The 20,268-nt window shown below is 35.2% G+C and overlaps 1 protein-coding gene and 1 long non-coding RNA gene across 3 annotated transcripts; one reads left to right on the top strand and one right to left on the bottom strand.

The window, feature by feature from the left end:
- Window positions 1-207: 207 nt before the first annotated feature.
- LOC145726181 (kelch-like protein 17) lies at window positions 208-4,885 on the bottom strand. 2 transcript variants are annotated; one of them, XR_014177527.1, is made up of 6 exons: window positions 4,044-4,885; window positions 3,193-3,307; window positions 2,946-3,052; window positions 2,768-2,884; window positions 1,063-2,714; window positions 208-1,008 (listed from the first exon to the last, which is right to left on the bottom strand). XR_014177527.1 is itself a non-coding variant. In XM_081975153.1 (5 exons), the coding sequence occupies exons 2-5, from the start codon at window positions 3,275-3,277 to the stop codon at window positions 2,076-2,078; spliced, it is 948 nt and encodes a 315-aa protein (XP_081831279.1). In that variant the 5' UTR covers window positions 3,278-3,307; window positions 4,044-4,885; the 3' UTR covers window positions 208-2,075. The 2 variants fall into 2 exon arrangements, 1 of the variants encoding a protein (XP_081831279.1); XM_081975153.1 differs by having other exon boundaries at window positions 208-2,714.
- A 9,120-nt stretch (window positions 4,886-14,005) lies between these two features.
- LOC145726180 (uncharacterized) lies at window positions 14,006-14,740 on the top strand. The gene is made up of 2 exons (XR_014177526.1): window positions 14,006-14,121; window positions 14,597-14,740. It is a non-coding gene; the product is annotated as an uncharacterized LOC145726180 (long non-coding RNA).
- The last annotated feature ends 5,528 nt before the right edge of the window (window positions 14,741-20,268 follow it).

Consider the following 20,268-nt stretch of genomic DNA (forward strand, 5'->3'; position numbering starts at 1 on the left):
TTCCCCTGTATCCTTATGAGTCTAGAGTTTTATATTATTTTATTACCTATATTTTTTATTCATTTTTTTCCCATAGTTTAGTTCATTGCTATTTATATATTATAGCCTAGACACCTAAATAAATATATTGTATAGCTATATTATTTCCATGTAAACATTTTAAGGTGGAAGGAAAGTGGATAATAGGTAAATTCAACACACAAGAAATTCTCAAAACAAATGCTTTATTATGAAAGCTTGAACACAAAAACAAATAAGTTTTATTTTAAAAACATTCACAGAATTGACCAATAATTATAGATGAACCAGCTAACTAGCCAAAAACTTTGAGCAGTAAAAACCTCAGAAGGCAATTATTAGAGATTGCAATATTGTAAATAGCTCTTAATTACATAATTAATAAAGCAGACCAAACGGTTTCTTAACTAATATGAAAAAAGATGCCAAGCCTTAGTCTAATTTTATATTGCTTTTTGTTTTTGTATTTGTAGCTGTGTGGAAAATTCTAAAAAAAGTTCAATAATTTGACACCCTGTACCTCAAAAAGTCTTGAAAATATTGTGTACCTACATTCAATCTTAAATCATCATTATTCATTATTGACAATAGTATAGCATAAAGGATATAGTTTGTAAAATTATGTTAATTAGTTAAAATACATGAGCATTTTTTTCACATTAGTTAAGGGTAGCTCTGCATGTAAGTCTTCAGTGAATACTTGCACTCAACAGTCATATATCTCTTACACTCAAAAACATTCAGCATACAAATGTTAACTATTAGGACCACTCTCAATCCAATTATAGGTTCTAACTTTAGTGTGTAGCAGTTTCTATTAAAAAAATGTTAACATATTATAACAAATTAAATTTAGTGCTTAACTTTAGTCAACCGTGGTCGTGCCAATGGAACTTCTAAAAGCTGTCCTGTTTCTTCAGAGTATACCTTTGTTGCTCTCAAAATGCAGGCGGCCTCAAAATGTAACTCACATACTTATTGCCTCTTACTCTATGTATGTAAGAGGCAATAAGTTTACTGAATGAGAAAGCATATTGTACTTACCACTGAGTATTGTGTTGGAGTAAAATCATTCCAGTTCAAAGCTTTCAACCACTGTTGGGTTCGAGCAGGGTCTTTTGGAAAGGAAAAGACTGACACTTTTGGGCCTTTCACCAAATTGCTTTTATAATTTGGCAAACAACAAGTGGACGGCATATTGTAGAGGCAATAGAATTTAAGTTAAAAAACCAACAACAAATTATAGAACAATGAAGGAACAATAACAATAGTGATAACACAATAAAATGAACACAAACTACACTTTCACTAGAACAACAAACATATAAACAACAATACCAGGTGTCCAAGAGCACCCTGAACATAGGAGATTAACATGGGAAAACGGTTTTGATTTTTTTGCGCCTGTACGGCTGATTTGATTGAAAAATCGTATTAATGAAAGTTGTAGTACCTATCACGGACTAGTTTTCTGTATTTTTTTCGGATCTCTAACTTGAGCCCTTTCGTCGTAAAACACAAACAAAAATGCGAAAATTTAAACTTTTTACCAGCACTGTATAAGCGGTTGTCGAGCAACCGTACCCGCAACAATGACCTGTTTACCCGTTGCCCGACAACCGCCTATACAGTGCAGGCCAAAAGTTTAAATTTTCTCATTTTTGTTCGTGTTTTACGACGAAAGGGCTCAAGTTAGAGATCCGAAAAAAATACAGAAAACTAGTCCGTGATAGGTACTACAACTTTCATTAATACGATTTTTCAATCAAATCAACCGTACAGGCGCAAAAAAATCAAAACCGTTTTCCCATGTTAATCTCCTATGTCCAGGGTGCTCTTGGACACCTGGTATATAATAGCAAACAAAAATTACTTTGGCAAGTAATCCCAAGTCTTGACTTTAAACCTTAAAAATTAATTTTAATCATCGAAAAACTCAATTTCCACAATACAAACAAATGCAAACTGTCAAACCAGTATTTCGGCCATATTGGAATTTTTGGCATGCACCTTCTTGGCTTTCTTGTACAGAGGGCGGTGCGCTGACCCATCACAAGCTAGTACCCCTCCAGTTCGGTGGCTCTAACAAAGCCGCAGAGCCTCCTTGACCGGGTAACGTCAATATCTAAGGGGTTGATCACACTCTTACCCAAAGCTCTTTTCTGATCGTCGCAAGTGCCGGGCACTGTGTGAGAACGTGTATCGGAGTTTCCTCGTCTTCCAGACACAAGCGACATACCGGATCCTGTGACAGATCCAGAATGTGCATGTGTCTTCTCATCTGACAGTGACCCGTGAGAAGTCCTGTCACACAATTGAGGTCCTTTCTGGATAATTCCATCAGGGACTTCGACTTGTTTCTTGGAAAGAAACCCATGAGACATCGCGACTGCCGCATGCCTCCGGCCTCCTCCCAAGCAATATCGGATCTTTGCCAGAAGATACGGTCCACAATAGCGGATCCGACCGCGCCCGCTAATCCTACAATAGGTCGGGCCAATCTGTCGGCCTCCTCGTTTCCTTCTCATAGTTCTCCATGAAGAAATTTCACACCGTCTTTCTGGCGCTAGATGGTACCGCATAGCCTCCAACAATAATTCCCGGCACTCGTGATTGCCCTTTACCAATTTTTCTGTATCCACTCTCGTCATAAGAAACTCCCTGGTTAGTAAAGGCAGCCTCACGTGATTAAACAACTGTAATTAAATTGCATGTTATTGTTATTACAAGACTAAAACAGTATACGAACTTTAGAAATATACTTCTCTCTTTCTATTAAATCGTGTTTGACCCAATTCAAAACTGCAGTAAGTACGACTGCTTCTGAGATTACATTCAACTCGCTGTTTGAAACTAACTCGTTAACCTGTTGATGTAGAATACTTAAAATATCGATTTTGCTTTAAACGAAATACTTTAAAACTAACTTCTTCAAACGGAAGTGACAGAAACTCTTCAGTTGCTATAACTTGTTGAAAGTTTTGTAAGACGTATAGGTGCGATTGATGGTGCAAATCCTTGCAGGAATATGTATCTGAAAATATTAAATATTGTTTTCGTTATTTTCCTGAAAGTTATTCAAATAATTTAAAAAATCAATCGACCTCATGCATTATTGTCCTTATAATGCTATTGGTATCTTAATTACTATTTACCAACTATTCATTAACATACCTGCAAAACTTCTTATTCCGAGGCAGTTTGAGGAATGCAACTGCTTTAAAAAAAATTTACAGCAAGCTTCTCTAACGTCTTCCATTTGAAGCAGGCTACTTGCTGGTAATAGTATCTATAAAAGACTTTACTAATTTAACATTTGAACACCAGAATAACTATTTATGCATCAAAGGCATAAATAGGTGGATGTTTATGACCTGAGGGCGACGATTTTACTGGCCCAAGAGTTTTTAAGTCGCCCGAGGCCATAAACATCTGGTAATGTCCGTGGTGTATACATTTTATGTTAGATCAGTTCTTTACTGTGATTAACACTGTACTGTTACTACTAATTACAAAATCAAGAAGTTGCAATGACAAATTATTATTAAAATAGCCATACTGTAGATAGGTCTATGTTAGGTAACTTTATACCCGCGAGGAAATTAAGTAGGTGCATGTTTATGTATTTGGTAGCTAAGTAATACAAACACAATCATAAATTGTTCAAACATAATAGTATATTATTCAACGAGCTTTTTATGATAGCCATTAATCCCTAAGGGGGATGTTTACGTCACGAGCCGCAGGCGAGGGACGCAAATCTCCCGTGGGAGAATCTGGACAAATACAGCGGCTGTTCAAAAAGTTTGAAGCTTTAAATTTCTTTAACCTGTAATTTTAGATCGTTCTGAGGGGGCACATGTGTTACGACTTATAGACTATTTCCAGAAGGAGAAAGTGGCTGGATATACATTTATTACCGCTAAACGCGGTCTCCAATGTAAGTTTTTTTAATAATTGAAGAAAATAATAGCAAGTAGTAGTAGTAAGTACATGTCCATGTTGTCTCATTCGTTGTATATTACCTAGTGCATTTACACTATGTTTGTCGTTTTTATGACAATAATCCTTATTGGTAAACGGTGGCAAATCTATCCCTTCGGAGGTAGTTTTCGAGGTAGTCTCAGTGCTTTCGGATAAATGCAGTCGGTCTAGAACTACACCAGGTTCTTCTAAGTTGTTATTCATCATTGTCAGTTTTATATAGTCTTCAGATCTGAAATTAAATAAAGTATGTTCAATATTTATACTCCTAATTATTTGGTCTGTTTTGATTTTTTTGCGGTTGATTTGATTGAAAAATCGTATTAATGAAAGTTGTACTACCTATCACGGACTAGTTTTCTGTATTTTTTCCAGATCTCTAACTTGAACCCTTTCGTCGTAAAACACAAACAAAAATGAGAAAATTTAAACTTTTAGCCGGCCCTGTATAAGCGGTTGTCGAGCAACCGTATCAGCAACAATGACCTGTTTATCTGTTGTATGTGGGAACGATAATATGGCAGTACTGCTCAACGTCGTTTCTCTAATTTGTTGCTACATATTACTGAAAAATACCCGTTTAATTAAATGTATTAACACTATTCTCTTTTAATTGATATATTTTTATGAAAAGGCAAAAACAAGCCTATACCATAGACCAAATGATAAGAACAGTCAATCAGCGCAATGTAATTAAAATGGCAGCCAAAAAGGAAGCCGTTTACGCTTCAAGGACTTCCTAATGTATTTCGGCCGCTTCAGTTGTAGGTAAGAGATGGCGCTAATACAGCTCGTCATTGCAGACCTAGTTGCCAACTTTTGCAGTATTTCCTATAATCCGCTTTCTTTGGCTATCCCATCTGAACTGCGTAAGAAAGCTTGATTTTTTTGAAGTTACTCGAATTTTGAAACCAAAACAATATAAGAATTTATGATTTGAGGTACCTATCGATAATAAAGATTCTATTTATTTTAAAAATCACGGGACTCAATTTTAAATTTAAAAAAAACATTTTTTTAAATCGCGTGACTCTTTTTTTTATCGTCAAAACCGATCCTGAAGGTCACGTGACTCTTTTAAGATTAAAAATGGAATTTATAATGTCACATGACAGTTTTAAATGTCAAAATGTCATTTAAAGGATCACTATATCGTTTTTTACTTTAAACTGATATTTTTAAAGACACGTGACCCTTTTTACAGTGCAAATGGCCACGTGACAATTTTCAATTATTTTAACGTCAAAACGAAATCCTAAAGGTCACGTGACTGTCTTAGATGTCAGAATGTTATTTGAAGAGTCACGTAACTCCTTATAATATGCAAATGGTCACGTGACGATTTTCAATAATAAATATCGAAAAGTAGTAGCCCACAGTGGAGTAGTGAGTGTAAGTGAAAACAAAACTCAGAGTCGACAAAATACAAACGATAATAAATATATTTTCAAAGGTCACGTGACTCTTTTTTAAAAAATAGAAATAGAAATCCTGAAGGTCACGTGACTGTAAATAGCAAAATAATGTTTAAAGGGTCACGTGACCGTTTTTCAGTTTGAACTGAGATTTTTTAAATTACATGACTCCTTTTAATGCGCAAATGGCCACGTGACGATTTTCAATAATCAAATTTAATTTTTAGTCCACGTGACTCTTCTTTAACTTCAAAACGGATCCTAAAGGTCACGTGACTTTTCTAAGATGAAAAATGGATTTTATAATGTCACATGACATTTAAAGGATCACGTGCTCGTTTTTCAGTTTAAACTGATATTTTTAAAGACACACGTTACTCTCTTTATAATGCATTTTCAATTCAAAACGTGGTCACGTCAAACCGGAATCCTAAAGGTAACGTGACTGTTTTAGATGTTTAAAATATTATTTGAAGAGTCACGTGACTCTTTTTACAGTTCATAAAGTCGCATGACGCATTTCGATAATCAAACTATTTTTTTAAAGGTCACGTGACTATTTTTTAATGCCAAAATTGAACCCTGAAGATCACGTGACTGTAAATGACAAAATATTATTTGACGGGTCACGTGACTATTTTCAATGATTAAATTTACTTTTAAAGATTACGTGACCGTTTTTTAGTTTTGAACTCTAATTCACGTGACTCATTTCAAGGTACAAATGGTCACGTGACTATTTTAAGATTAAACATGGAATTCATAATGAATTAACTATAAAGTAACCCTTAACGAATATTAACAATAACTAAACTAAAAATACAACAAAGTGAAACACAATAATTAAACAAAACACACACAAAATCTGTTATTTTTTGCCTAGAAACAAAACCAAAAATGGGATTTGTCAACTAGACAACGCTGCATTAAAACTGATGTTTTCCAACAGTCAAAAAATCGGAATTGCTGCATCTGGCTTTAAAATTACGCGAATATGCGTTTAGTGGTGCCATCTCACGCTGCTTACTTAAATTCATTTTCAGTTCTATTGCCACTGTTTGTCTATACTTATTTAGTCTATGTACGCGTATTTTTAAAGTCAACATTAAGTTGTGATGAATGACGTCAGAGAATGGTTTTGTTGAAGTAGTGTTGAGATTGTGTTGGAACTGTTAAGCTGGTTGGCAACATTTTTCTTGTTGACTTAAAAAACGGGATTTTGTGATCGATGACACTACTGACAAAACTGACATTTAAAGAACCTTTGCTGAGTATTTTACACCTTTTCTATTTTCCTTAATCAACAAACACAACAAACAATAACAAATGCCGGAAAGGCTAATACATAACCTTAAAAAAGCTTACATTGTCATTGGTCAAAATTGACTTCCAACATGAAATCAACAAATCCATCAGCTCTGAGGCTTGGTGGATAGTTGAGGCTATGTTGTTTTCATCACAGATTTATGTTGACTTAAAAGACAGTGACAGTTGGACCCACCATTAATTCATCAGCACTTTAAGAACACTTTTTATAAAATTGTGGTGCTTGTGTTGGCAACAATACCTAAACTGCCAAACCGCAGTTTTTTTAAGGATACTATAGTAAAATTCGTGGATGCTTAATCTTTACAAGATCCAATTCTTGGTTAAATATTTTATTTTTTTATGATTGATTTTATGGTGTTATATTATGATTATGATGGTGTTATTTTATTCATTATTATATTATGATCAACTTACCATGAATATAATTTGTGTCTGTTGTGTTTGATCAAATAGCAACAAAGCCAGTGGTGGTACAAATTCTTAGTCAAACAACTTTCTGCCACACCACATCAAGTAAATATAATATGTTATTTCATTGCTTATTTTCCTTTACAGTACAGTAAATGTCATGTATTAGCACTTTTTTACACAGTAACTTATGAATTGAACTGATTACTACTACTACTACGCTTCGGTTCATGCAGAAAATCATGCAAGCGAACAGTGAGGTATTGTGAAACATGCATGAGGTCTCTCTTATGATTGAGATGCTTCTGCAGATCGACGCTTCTGCAAGAGCCTGCCTCTCCTTACTCGCAGAGATCATCTGTTTTCACTCCTATCCGGTGCAAATGTTGTGGTGATGAACAGTGTCCGCTTCGGATTCTAATCATGGTCGTGATTGCTTTCCTGGAGACATCCTTCAGATCCCTAAACCAAGGAGATCGGAACGGCTGTAACTGGGTTTCCCCATAAAATCTTTCCTTCAGTCTTGATAACTCAGTCCATTGTTCAGAGTCCATTCTTGAAATTTTTGAAGAGCAGGGTTCAAACTATCGACCATTTGCTGTATATAGGAACCAGTGATCAAAAGAGCCAGATCATCTGCATATTGTTTCGCAGTTACGCCTACTGGGATGCATTCTTGGAAAGAGTTAACATACACATTAAACAAAATAGGCGATAAAGGGGAGCCCTGAGTTAGGCCTGTAGAACAATTAACTGGACCAATCAACGATTTATCCGTAGGATCTCTAAGAAATAACTTTCTTGACTGAAACAAAATACGGGTCAGTCGACAAATATCATGAGGGACATTGTAATTATTGAGTTTATCATACAGTTTAGAAATATTTACATTGTCATAAGCACCAGTCATGTCCATCAAGACTAGAATTGCTCGATCGCCCCTTGCTCTAGCGGAAGTTATCTTAGAAACCAGGACTGCATCATAGATACTTTTTCCCAGCCGAAACCCCATTTGCCAAGGCGATATGATTCTCTCCCTCTCCAATATATATTCTAGTCTATTCGTAATAATGGATTCAAACAATTTTCCTATGACAGATGAGAGACCAATGGGACGATAAGATGAAATCTATTGTGGATCTTTTCTGGGTTAAAGGATTGGGACAATTATTCCCGTTTTCCATGACATCGGAATGTCTTGTCTACCATCTAAGATTTCATCATAAAGTTCAATCAGGGAGTGCAAAGCCTGCAGGGGGATGTTTTTAATCATGCCGAAAGTGACCAAGTCCCTTCCAGGGGTCGAATCTTTCTTTTTACTGATAACGGACAATAATTCATGGAAACGAATGGGATCTGATTTCTCTGTATTTCTCGGAGCGTCATCTTGTAAACTGGGCCAAAATGGGTGATCTAAGGATGCTAACAACTGTTTTGAAATGGCCGCCCCCAGAGTGGGGACAGGCAAAATTGGACTAAAAGAACTTTTAAATCTTCTGATAGACTTCCACACCCTATCAATACTAGTCAAAGGATTAAGATTTTCACAAAAAGACTGAAAGTTAGTTCCTTTTTCTCTCTTAATATTTTCCTAGTATGAGCCCTTACTTTCCTGAAATTAACATAATTGTCTAACGAGGGCGCATTGAGATATTGTTTTAATGCAGTTTTCTTACTTTTGATTGCTTCCGAGCAATCATTGTCCCACCATGGATTTCCCAATTCTCTTTGCAATCCTCAAATTAGGAATTGCAACCTCCGCTGACTTAAGAATTGAGTTTTCCAAAGTTTCGTAACTGATAATCTTGTTTTTGGCAAAATCCTCAAAAATCAAGTCTGAAAAAACCGGCCAATTTGCTTTTTTGGTAGCAAACTGCACACAAGAGTTTGCTCTTGACTGTGTATGATCAATGACCGTTTGCAAACTGCATCCTATTGGAAAATGATCACTCATGCCACTGTAAGTACACAAGATGTAAAAAAAAAATTGTCAACAAGAGCAGGGGAAATCAATACAATGTCAGGAACACTTTTATGCTGATCCGGCGCCGTTAATCTAGTTGGTTTACTGTTATTAGCACATATTAAATTAGAATCCGAAATGAAATCAAACAATACTGTTCCATTCCTGTTGGAAGAACCAGAGCCCCACAGAGGGTGTTGAGCATTTAAATTTCCCAAAAAAATCAGCTTTTTATGTGAACATATCTGAATCAAATCCTTTAAAATTTGAGAATCAATCACAAGATTAGGGGGGTTGTATATATTGATAACTAGAGTCCGGATTTCTAGGTATTTTGCTTTTTGTAATTAATAAAAGCATCCCACTTTTGACATCTAATGTAAATGATTTATGCAAAAACACGTCATTTGACAGTTTTTTTTTGTGCTTTTTTTACTTTTTTGTTCTTTTTGTGCTTATTTGCTGCTATTTTTGGATGGTTTTATACACACACAATATTACATAACAATAGGTTTCTAAATTCTCACCAAAAATTTAATAAAAATAGTCAATAGCTGAGTTTACAAAAATGTGTATATAAATATCAACACATCGAATTAATAGTTTTTCTCATCTGCTCATCTCTACGGTCTAATATAGAATACGGTATTTCCCCTGTGAGACGTCGACGGTCCACATGTCGAGCATTTACGCCGCGCCGGCGCCGTGGGTTTAGAAACGCCCGTTAGCCTCTGTCTTACAAGTGCCTCTCGAGTCTCGCCTCCTTTTTAAGCCGAAAAAAGATTAATTTTTCTAACTAAAGCAGTTGTTTAACTAAACAGTTTGAGTTTTTGTCGTGTTCTCTCAAAATGCCAAAGCAGAAGCCGTCTGTAGACGAATGGATAGAGAGTTGAAATTTGAAAATGGTAAATTATTTTGCCGAGCTTGTATGAAAATGGTAAGCTTGCGTTTTTCAGTATATAGGTATCCAACTTTTGATATATTTTCGTTATTTTTAATTCTAGATACAGCACGATAAAAAATATAATATTACGCAACATGTAAAAACCACTTTGCATCAACAATCATATATAACGAACTATAACGAACAACAACAATTTAACTTCGACCTATGCAAAGCATTAGTACAATCTGATATTCCATTAAACAAGTTACAAAAGGATGGATTTCGTACATTTTTGGAAAAATATTGCAACCGACGTGTACCAGATGAAAGCACCCTTCGAAAAGGTAGGTAACAATAACATCTGGTTTACTGTAGACGAAACTACAGACGCTTGTGGCAGGTATATTGCTAATGTAATTATTGGTGTGCTTAATGAGGACGTCCCGACCAAAAGTTATTTAATTTGTTCAAGAGAACTGGAAGCAACAAATAACAACACAGTTTCAAGGTTTATACATGAAACATTAACAAACTTTTATCTTCCTGAACCTGTACCATATGAAAAAATATTGTTAATGGTATCCGATACCGCCCCATATATGGTCAAAACTGCATCCAATCTTAAAGTTTTCTATCCAAACTTAATTCATTGTACGTGTTTAGCACACTGACTTAATCGGGTTGCAGAAACCATTCGGCTTCAATTTCCGCTTGTCAATGACTTAATAAAAAATGGCAAGCGTATTTTTATCAAAGCCCCTTTAAGAGTGCAGTTGTTCAGAGTAACCAGTGCTAACTCGTTGGGGAACTTGGTTGGAAGCTGCTTTATACTACGCTGAACATTTTCAAGATTTCAAAAACCTTGTCCTAGACTTTCCAGATACTGCCAGTAGAGCCATAAAGGATTGTCGTTATGGAAAGTAGGGAACTGACAAATAATCTTGCTTTTATTAAAAGTCATTTAAAGTTTGTAAGTGAAACAATAAAATGTTTAGAAAAACAACAAATGCCGTTAGTTGAGTCGGTGCAAAAAATTATTGAGTTTGACCATGCAGTGGGGGGCATCCCCGGACCAATTGGACTAACACTGCAAAACAAATTAAACAATGTTTTGTCAAAAAACGAAGGATTCCAGAAGTTGAAGGATATATCTTCCGTTTTAAATGGAGAAGCTGTTGAAACTCTGAATATGGACCCGGCAGTGGTGTCAAAGTTTAAATTTGCACCAATAACTAGTGTAGACGTGGAAAGAAGTTTTTCTACGTACAAAAATATCCTTAGTGATAGACGGCAAAATTTTACGGTTGAACATTTAAATGAACATTTAGTGATTTCGTGTTTTAAAGAATAAAAGTTTATAATTTTGAATGTTTATATTTTTTAGTTTCTAGGTTATTTAGATTGAACGGTTAGTTTTGACAAAAATGCTTTTCGAATTTTTTAAATAAAGCAGAATAAACCTATTTAAAATATTTTGTTTGTTGTTTAATTTTATAACATTTTATTTTAATATCAAAAGTTTCAAAAAAGTAAGATTTTTTATATATCTGAAATAATTTTGTGCTTTTTTACATATTTTTATACTTTTTTGAAATAAATTATTATGCTTTTTAAGGGCTTTTTTTCACGATTTTAGTGCTTTTTAATCCGGACTCTATTGATAACTATAACTTCTTTAAGCTCTATAATTAAAACCTGAACGTTTTGATTAGTATTCAAATTATGATTAATGATTTTAAATGGAATATTACGTTTAATAATAATGGCAATGCCACCTCGACCGTCTGGTCTGTCTTGTCTAATCACGTGATAACCAGAAAATGAAACGTTATGTTTAGCTTGCAACCAGGTCTCATTTAATGAGACCAAGTCTGGGCTATTATCTCGCATAAGCGTAACCAGAGAGTCCCGGTTGGAAACCAGACTCCGTATATTCCAATGGATGAGTTTGAAACAACTATGAGCCATGAGAAAAGAGTAAGCAGAAGAAACAAAGACCAATCCAAAATTACTAAAGTAATCAGACAAAGAAAAAACCAAGGTCAAGACCCTATAGTTACAAAGCTTGTCTAAAGATTATGCTGAAAGGAAAATTATTAAATTAAAAAGGAGAAAAACAGAGCAAAAATAATTTTGTAAAAAGTAAATTTTATAAAAATATGAATAAATTAAGTTATTTATGAAAATGTAGTAAATTTTTAAGACTAATATAATTGTTATTTTTATTGTTGTTATGATTTTATTTTTTTTAATTAAGGTTAGTGGATGAAATTAAAACTTGCGCAAATTCTATCCTGAGAATTAGTTTGTGAGGCTAAAAATGAGGCGTTCAAGGCTTCCTGGAGTGTGTTGGGAAAATCCTGAAGTAGGATTTGGGAATTTGAGTTGTCTTCGTTGTTCCGTGGGAATAGTTTGTTAGCATCAAATAAAATTATGTTATATTCTGCAATAGACTTGTTGATATTGTGTTGACGAATGTATTCTTTACAATTTCTGCTTGTTGGTTCGTCACAATTAGGACAGTTTTTGGGGGCTGAGTTGTTAACTCTATCACAAGTTTCATTTTCCTGGTGTACTTTTAAGCAGTCTTGACATGCTTCCTTGTTTTTGCATTGATTTTTGTGATGCCCATACTTATAACAGTTAACACACAATATTATAGGTCTGATGTATGGTAAAACTTTAGACTTGGTATTAAATAGTTCAATTTCTACAGGTAGATTCTTACCTGCAAATTGTAACAGAAAAGTGTTGCTGGGAACTATTCTCGTAACGCCATTCTCTGTAATTCGCCTGTTGAATCTAGTTGCATCCACAATTTTGATTGACTTTGAGCCTCTGGTACCAATTCCATAATGTATCAGGTCTTCCTCAGTGATAGTGTCTCCCACATTTCTTATTATACCACTGCAGTACAACATTAACTGGGGAATGTATGCATTATAGTTTTCCTTTGCCATAGGGTTACTTTTTATGAAGCTATTAGCACCAAAAGGTGTGTTGAAGGATATGCCCACTTTATTACGTCCTTTAGGTTGCACCTCTTTCAAATCTGCCACATTATTTTGAAATAGTAATTTAGCCAGATTCATGGGATGGATATTTCTTGTTTGGTCATTATGTTGAGCAATAACCAAAAAAGTAGAAAAGGGCGAGTTTTGTTTTTGTATCTAACTAAATTATTTTATTAGGAAAATGCCAATCAAGTGGCTAATTCAAGAAGTCTGCTGAAAGTCCGTGCAACCCACGACACCAACCATGCGAAACGTTATTTTTCGCGTAGAAAACGATTTTCTTTCCGCAAATTAAAAATTAGTACCAGACAAAATTATTTTTCACCTGTTTTTATTCTACTACGATCCCCGAAAGAGAAGAGAACCTAGCAATCTCTTTGAATCTTTATCTCAAAGAAAAATTTCATTTTTTGGTTTTTTTCTTCAGAATTTTGGATCCATATGGTTCTAATAATACAATTACAATTCCATACAATTAACGGCATCTAGTGGCTGTCCTCAACATATCCAACATAAGGTGCCAGATCGCGATGAAATTATTGATTTTTTTAATACAGCGCAATTCCGCCATCTACATCACGGTCTGCGAAGCTCAAAATCCACGCATCGGAAAACTGTGTTTTTACGAGAATACTACAAAAATGGTACTATGTGAATAGTGCTTTGACCTATATTTCACTTCAGAAATCAAAGTATTAGTTCTGTAGAATAGTGTCAGTTAGGTTATACCTAGAAATACTGTTTTATAATTGATAGGTAACTGTCAGTTTGCTATTATTTATTATTATTTAATGGGTGAACTAAAACTCCTGGCCTAATGAAAAGGACCAAATTTATTAAAAAGTCTCATCACGCCAACCAAACGGAATACTTTTAAATTATTCTTTCTTCTACTTTACTTTTAACCACAATTGTTACATTTACTTCTATGTTATAAAGAGGATGTCCTGAACTTACACCGACAACGTTCTAGGGCAGCTTCAACAAGAAATTTTTTTTTAATAAACGTGGTTCCGGAAACGCTTTCTAACAGAGTTACAGGCCCCTAAAGGTGGGAGCCTGAAGATGGCTTAAAGCTCACCTCGTTTTGTTAGGAATAAAAAGGTTAGTGGATGGGTGAAGTTTGATTGACTTCCCTTGAACGGTTTCGGAGATACTGAGAGATATTGAGCCGCTAATTGTATTTTCATACCGCTAATTGTTATTAACGTTTTCTTGGAAAATCGGCATTTTTTAAACTAGAGCCGATTTTGACTGATTTTTGATTTTCATCAAAAACCACCTGATTTTTTTCCAATTACATAGCTATCATTCTAATCTAAATAACGCTTAGAATAAAATAGTGGCTTAATACTTTGTAAATTTGCTATACAAAAATCATAAAAATTGTTTATATTCAACCAGGTATGTAATAACGTTATTTCTTATGTGTAAACCAGGTGAAAAGATGAAAATTACCTGCTTTTACTTTCCACCCGGGTGGAAAGTACTCACTTTGCTCAAATGCCAAATAAACATGATGTACAGCGTTTGTGGGGTTTGTTAACTTATGTCAGTAAATTTGTTAATAATTTTTCAGTTAAGACAACCATATTACAACAACTGCTGAGAAAAAATATTGTTTTTGAATGGAGCACAGAACATCAGAAAGCCTTTGACGAAATTAAAAATATACTAACTAAACAACCAGTACTTCGGTTTTATGACGTTGAAAAAGAGACTATCGTCTCAGTGGATGCCTCAAAATCAAAAAAAACATTAAAATCAGGTTGTGGAGCAGTGCTCTTACAAGACAACTTACCCTATGCTTATGCTTCTATGGCATTCACTGACACTCAGTGTGGGTATGCACAAATCGAGAAGGAATTACTAGCGATAGTGGTAGGGATGGAAAATTGGATTTTTATCAGTTTGTTTTTGGAAGGAGAGTAACTGTGAAAACAGACCATCAGCCACCATAAATTTAAAACCACAAAACATAAATTTTGACTGTTTTAATAAGACATTAAATAGGAGAAAGCAGGATAGCGAAGATTACTACAACAGAAATGTAAAAAATCTATATCCATTAGATTTAAAATCTTTATTGGGGTGGTTGGATCTTGGACAGTAAAACACGTTTATTTAACTAACTAATAAACTTGTATTAATACTAAAAGGGAGGTGAACATTATTGTAATACAACCGACAGACAGACCCACGTATTCTAGAACATTCGAACGTCAATTATTTTTAGGTGGCGTTGCTTGTCAACCAGTACAATGTTGCCACTGTTACAACAGGTTATTTTATAAACCCAACACTCCCACGTAAAATAAACAGTTGTAACATACTACTTAATTTTTAGTAAATCTAAGAAGCACTTAATACCTAACTGACTTACAAATCTCTTAAATTTGATTACTGACAATGCTTTGGTGAAACCATCTGCTGTTTGATCATTGGTAGAAACATATTGAAAATTAATTAAACCTAAAACATATTGATCCCGAACAAAATGAAATTTTATGTCGATATGTTTTGTGCGTGGATGAAACACTGGATTTTTAATAAGTTTTAGAGCACTTTGATTGTCGACGTACATATTAACGGGCAAAATTATGTTTTCACCGAGGGCTTCTAGTAGATTTTTCAACCATATGGCTTCTCTGGAGGCTGTTGAGGCTGCCACATACTCAGCTTCTGTAGTGGACAAGCTCACACACTTCTGCTTCTGGCTTTTCCATGTTACAGCACTGTTGTTGATTAAGAAAACATAGCCTGTTGTAGAACGTCTTGTGTCTATATCACCTGCAAAATCAGAATCACAGTAGCCACTTAGATTAATGCCACAAGGGTCACTTTTATAGTGAATGCCAATGTTTAAGGTGCCCTTTAAGTACTTGAAAATTCGTTTAACAGCATTCCAATGAGCTGTGGTGGGATTTTGCAGATAACGACTTACTAGTCCAATCGAATACATAATGTCTGGCCGACTTACAATTGCCAAAAACATCAGTGATCCTACTGCTTCTCTATAAGGAATATTTTCTATTGGTTTGCCAAGATCCTTGCTTAAACTGGAATTAGGATCTGCAGGTACCGAGACAGGATTTGAATCTTCTTGTCCAAATTTATGAACAATTTGATGAATGTACTTTGACTGATGGATGAATATTGAGTCATCTTTAAGTCGCTCAATTTGCAAGCCCACAAAGTACTTTGGATCTTCAATTATGGTAATTTGAAACCTCTTCTGTAACTGAACAAGCACTAAGTCCAATTCTTCATCACTGTCAGATAGTAGAGGACCATCATCAACATATAATGCTAGAAAAACTTTTCTGTCAGTCTTAATGTAGACACAATTGTCAGAAGTACATTGATAAAAACCAATGCTTTGACAAAATTCCTTGAAAGTCTCATTCCATACTCGAGGAGCTTGTTTTAGGCCATAAAGGGCTTTATTTAGTTTGCACACTTTTTGTTTATTATTGTTTAATCCCTCAGGTAAGTCTATATACAATTCTTCACTTAGTATGCCGTAAAGGAAAGCAGTTTTGATATCGAACTGCCTCATTTTCATTTTCTGTTGTGCTGAAAGGGCTAAAAGTACTCTTAGTGTGTCATACCTTGTCGTGGGGGAAAAAGTCTCCTGAAAATCTACACCCTTTACTTGACTAAACCCTTTTGCACATAGGCGAGCCTTAAAACGAGGTTTGTGACCATTTTCAGCTTCCTTAACTCGGAAAACCCATTTCGTCCCAATTGTACTTCTGTTTGGTGGCAAATTAACTAACTCCCACGTTTTGTTGACTTCCAAAGCTTGTAGTTCTTCTTGTATGGCTGCCTTCCATTCCTGCTTATTTGGACAACTAATGGCTTCTTGGTAACTGGAAGGAACACTTATTTCTGTAAAATTAATCTCAGAAAAGTCAAGATCAAAGTTTTGACACAAATATTCAGGTGGATGTATATCTTTTCTAACTCTTAAGTTGTAAGGTGATACTTGTTCATTGTCAGTGTCATTTTGTCCTTGTATATCAGGTTCCTCAAAATAGTTTGGGTCAAGGTCATCTTGAGCATCTAAATTGTCAGATCTGTTATTTTCTATTGGAAGTAGAACACAGTTTTGTCTTGGGGTTTTAAATTCACTATCTTCATTAAAAATAACATGACGAGAAACTTTTATTTTATGTGTCACAGGATCATACAACCTGTAATTCGTTGAATCCCCTTCATAACCTACAAAAACATACCTCTCGCTTTTCTTATCCAGTTTGGTTCTTAAAGTGCCTGGTGTTAACAAATAGGCTTCACAACCAAAAACTTTGGTGTGTTGTAAGTTAGGCCTTTTACCAGTCCAGTGTTCATAAGGAGTGGTTTCAGACTGCTTTGTAGGTGTCCGGTTCAGCAAATACACAGAAGTATTTACTGCTTCTGCCCATAAAGTTTTAGGCAAATCCTTGTCAAATAACAGAGCTCTTGCAGACTCCATTATGGTCCTGTTGTCTCTCTCACAGCGACCATTTTGCTCCGGTGTATAAATACCTGTAGTTTCTAAAACTATACCACTTTCAGATAAATACTGTTTTAGTGACTCATTTACATATTCTCGCCCATTGTCTACACGCACTCTTTGAACTTTGTGCCCAAATTTAGTGTTGCACAAGGAAATAAAGTTCTTAAAACATTGGGTTACATCACTTTTATGTCTAATAAAATTTACTGACCTGTAGCCTGTATAATTGTCTTTAAAAAGAACATAGTATTTGGATCCTCCAATACTATCTTCACTCATCGGTCCACAGACATCGCTGGAAATTAACTCACCTGGTTTTGATACATGTTTTTCAGTGTTTTGGAATTTAAGTTTGTGTTGCTTGGCATATACACAGCTTTCACAAAAAAAATTGTCATTTATGTCTGTTATACTTATTCCACTTACAAGATTCTTTGTGAATAGTTCCTTAATGTACTTGATATTTAAATGTCCGAGTCTTTCATGCCATTGTTTTAAAGTCCCTGTAGAAACTACATTTACCTCAGTAATTGCATTTTTGTTCTGTAGGCGAATCAACACTCTATAAAGGTTGTTTTCGTAAGGTACTGCAGTAGCCACCACTTGGCCACTTTCAAAAATTTCGGCCTTCTGGTTGTCCTTAAAAATAGTAAAACCTTTATTTGTTACTGCACCTTCTGAAAACAGATTTCTCCTTAAGCCGGGTACAAGCCATACGTCTGTCATAACGCCTTTACACCAAGTCCCATTTACAAACTTCTCTATCAAAATTTCTCCGATTCCTTGAACTGGAAGTTCTTTATTATCGCCGAGTTTTACGAATAAGTTTTGAACTTTTCGAACTGATGTAAACATACTTTCCGAGTGACACATGTGTCTACTAGCGCCACTGTCTAAAATCCAAATGTCACTACAGTCAATGTCAACTTCAGGCACACTGTCATCACTGTCTTCAATGTTGAAAGCTCTTCCATTTGCAGTGTTGCCAGAGTTACCACTTCCACTTTGATGTCTAGCTCGACCACTTTCATGTCCACTATATCCAGATCCAGGAAAAACTGTCCCGCGCTCTCGTTCATTGTCATTTTGTCCACCGCTGCTGCTTCTATGAGTGTTACCTCCTAATTGTTGCCTTTTCGGACATCGGCAATCCTTTGCAAAATGTCCCCTTTTTCCACAATTATAACACTTCACATTTGTTGACGGTTTTCTTTGTGGAGGCCCTGTGTTTCTAAAATTTCTATTGCCAAACTTGTTCATTTGTGTGGCAGCTAAAGCATAATCTTCATTATGTTCGCTTGTACTTAAATTTCTTTCTTCATCAAGTAATCTCGAGGTCAAGTTTTCAATAGTCTGTCTAGCTTCATCCATAGACAACCAAGCTTGTCGAAATGGACCATATTTTGGTGGAAGAGTGCTCATTATTTTTGTAATAACAGCAGTGTCACTCAACTGGTCTCCTGAATTTTTAATTTGCATTGCTAGATTTTCAACCTTTGAAATATGCTGAGCCATTGAATCTGTGGGTAGCATTTTGTACTGATAAAATTGTTCGTGTACCAACATTTTATTTGTCTCCGTTTTTACGTCATAGATCGAGTTTAACTTGTCTAAAACTTGTTTACTGGTCTCACAGTTTTCTATTAGTGAAATTTGATTTAGCCCCATTGCTGCAGTTATTATACACATTGCCTGAGCATCTTTTTTATTCCACAATTCACCCTCTGCAAATACTTCTGGTTTCGGGGTACTGCCATCTGCAATTCCATACAGGCCTTTAGCTCGTAGGGCGCACTTAACTTGGAATTTCCACTGTTGATAATTTTTGCCTTCAAATTTAGCTATTTGAGCAATATTTCCCAGATCGACGTTACTCATCTTAATGGATTCTTCTTCAGAAAATCAGGTCCAACTAGTTTTAACCTCGACTTCTCTTCTCGATCCGTTCAGTTGATTCACGATCCTTTGCTGCCTCAAGCTTTTATTGACGCCTTTTTTATTTTATCGATCGATACGTCCGACACACGGGTTGCTTCACTTTTTCTTTTACTTCACTGTCCAAACCACTCTGGGCCCATAACCTATTGGGGTGGTTGGATCTTGGACAGTAAAACACGTTTATTTAACTAACTAATAAACTTGTATTAATACTAAAAGGGAGGTGAACATTATTGTAATACAACCGACAGACAGACCCACGTATTCTAGAACATTCGAACGTCAATTATTTTTAGGTGGCGTTGCTTGTCAACCAGTACAATGTTGCCACTGTTACAACAGGTTATTTTATAAACCCAACAATCTTAAAATAATGGTACAACTTAAGCCTAAAGGAATTTGGTCTCCAGGAATAGTAGTCGGTAAGCTTAGAGATAGATGTTACAGGGTAAAAATGGAGAATGGAAACATATTAGTTAGAAACAGAAAGTTTATTAAACCTTGCGGCAACATACATTTTTCGCAGAGTTTGGGTAATTCTTCATTTTTATGTGGTTAGGAAGGAAGGGATAAAGGATGTAACAATGAAAAAGATCAGCCTGTAAAATATTTTTAGAATTAGATGATAGTTCCGACACTGTTATTAGTGTATCAAGTGGAGATGAAAGAGAAAACATTTCGGTTGATAGTGGGTATTCAGATGTCTGTAGTGAGCTCGGTAGTGAGATAACCAATGAAGAAGTTTTTCAGCAATCGGAAACAATAACATCTTCAGGTAGGCTCGTAAGGCCTCCTCAGAGGTTAGATCTTTA

This window comes from Ips typographus, linkage group LG3 (assembly GCF_016097725.1).
Source record: "Ips typographus isolate SLU linkage group LG3, UJ_Ityp_2.0, whole genome shotgun sequence".
Taxonomy (NCBI): Eukaryota; Metazoa; Arthropoda; class Insecta; order Coleoptera; family Curculionidae; genus Ips; species Ips typographus.

Excerpts from the sequence above, each read along its gene's own strand:
- LOC145726181 (XM_081975153.1), bottom strand. The coding sequence starts at position 3,277 with ATGGAAGACGTTAGAGAAGCTTGCTGTAAATTTTTTTTAAAGCAGTTG. Across the intron at positions 2,885-2,945 it reads TGTCACTTCCGTTTGAAGAA|GTTAACGAGTTAGTTTCAAA; the intron begins GTTAGTTTTAAA and ends CTACATCAACAG. Across the intron at positions 2,715-2,767 it reads GAGAGAAGTATATTTCTAAA|TTGTTTAATCACGTGAGGCT; the intron begins GTTCGTATACTG and ends ATTTAATTACAG.